Source organism: Leptodactylus fuscus, chromosome 1, assembly GCF_031893055.1.
Source record: "Leptodactylus fuscus isolate aLepFus1 chromosome 1, aLepFus1.hap2, whole genome shotgun sequence".
NCBI classification, from domain to species: Eukaryota; Metazoa; Chordata; class Amphibia; order Anura; family Leptodactylidae; genus Leptodactylus; species Leptodactylus fuscus.
Window position 1 is genome coordinate 357,603,112 of NC_134265.1, and position 7,516 is coordinate 357,610,627.

Here is a 7,516-nt window from a genome sequence, read left to right on the forward strand (position 1 = left end):
AAATCTTTATAATAGAGTAGACTAGACATTGTGTTATGTTGTGGGGGTGTTATCTTAGTACCTAAATAAATATTATAATATATGTAAGGAATATTGGAGGAGAACACAATGGTAACTAAAGTTGTGTATCTAGAACATAAATGATGAATACAATCCAGACGTGTGACTGATCAGTAATAATATACGCTGTATGTATGACTGTATGTATTGTGTATCATTTACTACATGTACAAGAACCCGCAGTCTCGCTGTAATGATCGATGTTCTCCGGGATACAGAAAAGCTCCTAATGGAGGATATCATGTCTGCTGCTATGACTGTGTCCCGTGTTCGCAGGGGGAGATCTCCAATATAACAGGTAGGAGTATATTACACATTAGATAGACCAGCATATAGGAGATATGAACCAAGTGTGAGACATAGTTTGCATAAAAATTTATAAAAATGTATCTGCATACAGAAATATGGAAGGGTTCAGGTAGAGAATTTTTTCTAATGTCAGGAAATGTTTTTGAATAGTCATTTTCTCAATAAACACCTATACAGACCTGCTGATGTATCGTAGTGCTACACGAGTTGTTGGTGGTACTGCAACTATAAAGGAGTTCAACCTGTTTGTAAAGAGCCAAGTTCATTACACATTGTCCAAAAATCATAGATTCAGATAATCCCATGCTTTAGGGGGATCACCACCCACAAATCACTGCTAGACATCGACCACCAACATCAAAACTGGTGCCTATTAGAGATGAGTGAACACTAAAATGTCCGAGGTTCGAAATCCGATTCGAACAGCCACACACTGTTCGACTGTTCGAACGGATTTCGAACCCCATTATAGTCTATGGGGGGAAATGCTCGTTTCAGGGGTAGACAAAATTTGATAAAATTATACTTACCAAGTCCACAAGTGACGGTCGAACTGGATTCTCCTTGAAGTCTTCTTCCGGCTGGAATTCACTCTGCCTAGGCATCAGGGCCTAGGCAGAGCCGACTGTGCATGCGCAGATGGCTCTGCCCCGGCCTGACGCCTGAGCTGAGCCGACTGCGTGTGCGTGGGCATGCTCGCGCATGCACAGTCGGCTCTGCTTAGGCAGAGTGAATTCCAGCTGGAAGACGCCGCGGGGACGCTGCACGGAGAAGACTTCTAAAGGTAAGAGAAGAACCAGCGTTGATTGGCCGACTGTATAGCATTCTGCCAATCAACGCTGGATCTGCATTGAACCTTAAACTTCGAACAACTAGTAGTATTCGTTTGAGTACGAGAATTTCGAATACCGTAGTATTCGATCGAACACCTACTCGATCGAACACTACTCGCTCATCTCTATTGCCTATGACATCACATAAGAAGCCACAATAGACTCGAATAGGAAAAAAGAAGGTGGGAATTTTCACACAGACACTTATGGCCCCTTCACACAGCGTAAGCGCGCTGCTCATTTAGACACGTATACACGTGTCTGAGCACGGCGCTTCAAAACAGAGCCCATTGATTGCAATGGGAAGCGCGCGTATATGCTGATATACACGCGCTTCCCATTGAAATCAATGGGCTCTGCTTTGAAGTGCCGTGCTCAGACACGTGTATACATGTCTAAATGAGCGACGCGCTTACGCCGTGTGAAGCGGCCCTTATACCAATTTAGAAGAAATAATGAAATCAGTAAAAAAAAATAAACACGGGTCGTCTTCCTGAGTTAATCGAATAGTCCTATGTCCTTTTGTTGGGAATGGTTCTATTAGTTTCTAATATACAGTCCTATGAAAAAGTTTGGGCACCCCTATTAATCTTAATCATTTTTAGTTCTAAATATTTTGGTATTTGCAACAGCCATTTCAGTTTGATATATCTAATAACTGATGGACACAGTAATATTTCAGGATTGAAATGAGGTTTATTGTACTAGCAGAAAATGCGCAATATGCATTAAACCAAAATTTGACCGGTGCAAAAGTATGGGCACCTCAACAGAAAAGTGACATTAATATTTAGTAGCTCCTCCTTTTGCAAAGATAACAGCCTCTAGTCGCTTCCTGTAGCTTTTAATCAGTTCCTGGATCCTGGATAAAGGTATTTTGGACAAACAATTCAAGTTCAGTTAAGTTAGATGGTCGCCGAGCATGGACAGCCCGCTTCAAATCATCCCACAGATGTTCAATGATATTCAGGTCTGGGGACTGGGATGGCCATTCCAGAACATTGTAATTGTTCCTCTGCATGAATGCCTGAGGATTTGGAGCGGTGTTTTGGATCATTGTCTTGCTGAAATATCCATCCCCGGCGTAACTTCAACTTCGTCACTGATTCTTGAACATTATTCTCAAGAATCTGCTGATACTGAGTGGAATCCATGCGACCCTCAACTTTAACAAGATTCCCGATGCCGGCATTGGCCACACAGCCCCAAAGCATGATGGAACCTCCACCAAATTTTACAGTGGGTAGCATGTGTTTTTCTTGGAATGCTGTTTCTTTTTGGACGCCATGCATAACGCCTTTTTTTATAACCAAACAACTCAATTTTTGTTTCCAAAATGAAGCTGCCTTGTCCAAATGTGCTTTTTCATACCTCAGGCAACTCTATTTGTGGCGTGCGTGCAGAAACGGCTTCTTTCTCATCACTCTCCCATACAGCTTCTATTTGTGCAAAGTGCGCTGTATAGTTGACTGATGCACAGTGACACCATCTGCAGCAAGATGATGCTGCAGCTCTTTGGAGGTGGTCTGTGGATTGTCCTTGACTGTTCTCACCATTCTTCTTCTCTGCCTTTCTGATATTTTTCTTGGCCTGCCACTTCTGGGCTTAACAAGAACTGTCCCTGTGGTCTTCCATTTCCTTACTATGTTCCTCACAGTGGAAACTGACAGGTTAAATCTCTGAGACAGCTTTTTGTATCCTTCCGCTGAACAACTATGTTGAACAATCTTTGTTTTCAGATCATTTGAGAGTTGTTTTGAGTAGCCCATGATGCCACTCTTCAGAGGAGATTCAAATAGGAGATCAACTTGCAATTGGCCACCTTAAATACCTTTTCTCATGATTGGATACACCTGGCTATGAAGTTCAGTAAGTCAGTAAAAAGTAGTTAGGAGTATTCAAATCAATAAAATGATAAGGGTGCCCATACTTTTGCACCGGTCAAATTTTGGTTTAATGCATATTGCGCATTTTCTGTTAGTACAATAAACCTCATTTCAATCCTGAAATATTACTGTGTCCATCAGTTATTAGATATATCAAACTGAAATGGCTGTTGCAAACACCAAAATATTTAGAACTAAAAATGATTAAGATTAATAGGGGTGCCCAAACTTTTTCATAGGACTGTATAAAACAGGGCAGCTTTTTATTTTATTATTTTTTTTAAGATATTTATTTTTAATTATTTTAATTATTTAATTATTTTAATTATTTTTATATTTATTTTATATTTATTTATTTTATTAAGATAGGATTCTTGAGCATTTGTACCCAAGTCATTGGCAAATAAAACACAAAAAACTTGGCTTGAATATTTGTCCCTTTTGCAATTTTCAAAAATCTTGGTTCATGAATCCTAAATGAAAATTTTTGTCTTAATGTTATATCTGCTGAGCACATTACTGACCCCATTATCTCTCTATGTGTAATTGTAGACAGTGACACCTGCTACAAATGTCCTGAAGAAGAGTGGCCTGATGAGAAGAAAGTGATCTGTATCCCCAAACCCTATGAATTTCTATCTTATAAGACAGATATTTTGGTTTTTGTATTTTTAGGATTAGCTTTAGTTTTTTCTATTACAACATTGTGTATATTGGGAATCTTCATCTATTACTGGGACACTCCAATTGTTAAAGCCAATAACCAGACTGTGAGCTTCATCCTCCTGGTCTCCATCTTGCTCGGCTTCATTTGTGTCTTCTTCTTCCTTGGTCGTCCGGTGGCCATAACCTGCTTACTGAGACAAACATCATTTGGGATCTTCTTTTCCATTGGTGTCTCTTCTGTTCTGGCCAAGACTATCACAGTTTGTATTGCCTTCAAAGCCACCAAACCTGACAGTGTCTGGGTGAAGTGGCTCTCACCCAGAGTCTCTTATTCCGTGGTCTTGGTGTGTTCTTCTGTTCAAGTCCTCATTTGTGTTATTTGGTTGTTGGTGTCTCCTCCTTATGTAGAATTTGACCATCAGTCTTATCCTGGGAAGATCATCATCCAGTGTAATGAGGGCTCAGATCTCTGGTTCTACTCCATGTTGGGTTATTTGGGGCTCCTGGCCGCTGTCAGCTTTCTTCTGGCTTTCATGGTGAGGACATTACCGGACAGTTTTAATGAGGCCAAGTACATCACCTTCAGCATGCTGCTGTTCTGTAGTGTCTGGATTGCCATGATCCCGGCTTATTTGAGCACCAAAGGAAAGAACATGACTATTGTAGAGATATTTGCCATATTGACCTCATGTGCGGGAGTTCTTGGATGTATATTTTTCCCTAAACTCTACATTCTTCTTTTACAACCAGAACTAAATTCTATAAAGATCATAAAGGTGAAAAATCAATTATAAAATGTGTAATTATTAGAGATGAGTTAAATATTTGTTTTGCGTAGCCCCTCAATATTCGGCTACTCGAATAGAATATCGAATCCTATTATAGTCTATGGGGGAAAAATGCTCATTTCAGGGGTAGGCAACGTTCGATCAAATTGAACTTACCAAGTCCACAAGTGAGGGTCGGGCTGGATTCTCTGAGAAGTCTCCATGCAGTGTCCTTGCGGTGTCTTCCGGCTCTGAATTCACTCTGCCAGGCACGGGGATGCTGCATGGAGAAGACTTCTAAAGGTAGGAGAAGAACCAGCGTTGATTGGCCGACTGTATAGCATTCAACCAATCAATGCTGGTTCTGCATCGAGTTTTTCATCTCTCATGTCCACTACGCACCTTGGGCCAGGCCATTTACTTCTCAATTGTTTAGATTAGTGTGGCAATACCAATTATCAGAAATGAGATGATTTATCTTTAAGGATAATGTATGATCAGCAAATGTGTTACATTTTATACCTAGTTTTTATGTCAATTTATGTCATCAGAGATTGCCAAAAACACAACACCCATCATCATATCTACTATTAATAAAAGAAATTGTCACAGCTTGTCCATTCCATTCCTCTCATAGACTATATCTTGAAATATATTCCATAGACCTCAATAGACTGTAAGCCCTCACGGGCAGGGCCCTCTACCCCACTGTGCCAGTCGGTCATTGTTAGTATTATATCTACCTGTATATTCTGTGTATTGTATGTAAATGCAAATGGAAAGCACCATGGAATTAATATAATAATGTACAGCACCATGGAATTAATGGTGCTATATAAATAAATAATAATAATAATAATAATAATAATAATAATAGAGTTGGCTCGAGACTGTTGTTGCCTATCAAGACTCTGCTGTAAAGCGTATCACTAAATGCTGTAAATCAGGCAAAATGGCCATCCTACAATCATGTACAGACAATACAGTGAAAGCATTTACAAAGAAGTGTGAAGTATTCAATTATCTGGTTTTATTACATAATAATTACATATTTTGATCCATTCCTTTTTAGCTATCTGATGGTCTTCTTACTGAGCATACAATATTAGTCTGGTTATAGCATCTGGGAAGTTTCTCTTTATTTTTCAATGTTCGCTCCTTTTTGTGATTGTGTCTTCCCTCACAAGAATGTTCAGTCAATAGCTTTATAGCCTGTACAGAATGTAATAGATTAGAGAATAGCTTGTAAAGATTAGAACATTGTCAAATATATTACTTCGTTATTAAAGGGATTCTATCATTTAGAAACTCTTTTTAGAGTAAATCCCCATAGGAATAGCCTTCAGAACGGTATCCTTCTCTTACCTTTATTATTCTGATCCGTGCCGCCGTTCCTTAGAAATATCTTCTCTCTTCTTTATGTAAATGAGTTTCCTCGCAGCATTGGGGCGTTCTCCAGCCTGTCTTCTTCACCGCCTCCACCTGCTTCTCGCGCGGCTCCTCTTCTCTGGGATCCAAAAGCCCCAACTGTGCATGTTCATCAGCCATTTTCCTGTGGGCCGAACGGTAGAGGCCACAGGAAAATGGCGGACTGTGCCGACTGCACATATCTGTCAGCCATTTTCCTGTAGTCTCTCCTGTTCTGCCCACAGGAAAATAGCCGATGGTTAACAATAACAATACACACTCAGAACTTCTCGCACAATTCAGTTACTCTCTATTTGGTCTAGTGATCGGTAATATCACTGCTAATTAGAGATGAGTGAGTAATATTCGATCGAGTAGTTATTCGAATGGAAAAATTTGATGCAGAGTCAGCATTGATTGGCCGAATGCCTTACAGTCGGCCAATCAACGCTGCTTTTTCTCCTACCTTTAGAAGTCTTCTCCGCGGCATCTTCCGGCTCTGAATTCACTCTGTCAGGCATCGGGCCTGGCCAGAGCCGACTGCACATGCCCGCGCTACAAAAAAATGGCCGCTTTGACGCTCCAGGGACGCTGCACGGAGAAGACTTCTCGGAGAATCCAGCCTGACCCTCACTCGTGGACTTGGTAAGTTCAATTTGATCGAATGTTGCCTACCCCTGAAACGAGCATTTTTCCCCCATACAGTATAATAGGATTCGATATATTCGATTCGAGTAGTCGAATATTGCGGGGCTACTCGAAACGAATATCGAATATTTAACTACTCGCTCATCTCTACTGCTAATCCTCCACAACTACAGCATCCCTAGTACAGTACACATGCAACAAGTGCTGATGAAAGTCTATCTGACTGAAATGTCCTTGATTGCTGGGCGTTATAATGAGTATAATGATTCACAGTACTCAATAATTTTCATAAGTGTCCTATTGTTCGAATATATTCACTGAAGAGATTGATCAAATCTCAAAAATAGGATAAAAAGATAAAATATAACTTTTATTTGACTATGCTATTAAAATTTAAGCACAAACAACCCACACCTAATAGTGAGAAACAACTTAATGTCAGGGAGAAAGCCTGAAACCCTCGTTCAATATTACTGACTCCCTGTCTTTTAGAGCCGGACTAACTCTCAATATAACTGCTGCAAGGGACTCTCAATGATACTCAGCATATCATTCCCCAGCCTTCTGGAGTGCCGGCTAAATGCCGCGCCAACCAGGGGGGGAAGGGTTAAATGCTGACTAAGACCCAGTACAGATTCGCTAAAGCCGACTACAAATTAAAGATGCGTATTTTCTTTGACCCAACGCGTTTCGTTTGACTCATCAGGGGTCAATCTTAATGGTTCTCTCTCAATATATTAGCAGTAAAGACTGCGGTCATTATTAAGAAGAAAGTGCGGTTGATATTCTGACCGCCAGCAGGACCGCCGCTACCTTTATCAGCGATGAATTGCCCAGCTGGAAGGCACTCCTTTATCGTGTCCGTGGTCCCTCCCACTCCTCATAGCCCGCCAATAGCCGCCGTCCGTCATGCTGGCAGTAATTCGTCAGAAGAGCTATA

General features: G+C 40.7%; 1 protein-coding gene across 1 annotated transcript; it reads left to right on the top strand.

The window, feature by feature from the left end:
* Positions 1 to 225: 225 nt before the first annotated feature.
* Positions 226 to 4,548, top strand: LOC142213002 (vomeronasal type-2 receptor 26-like). The gene is made up of 2 exons (XM_075281553.1): positions 226 to 358; positions 3,641 to 4,548. Exons 1-2 carry the CDS (start codon positions 226 to 228, stop codon positions 4,546 to 4,548), a joined length of 1,041 nt encoding a protein of 346 aa, XP_075137654.1.
* The last annotated feature ends 2,968 nt before the right edge of the window (positions 4,549 to 7,516 follow it).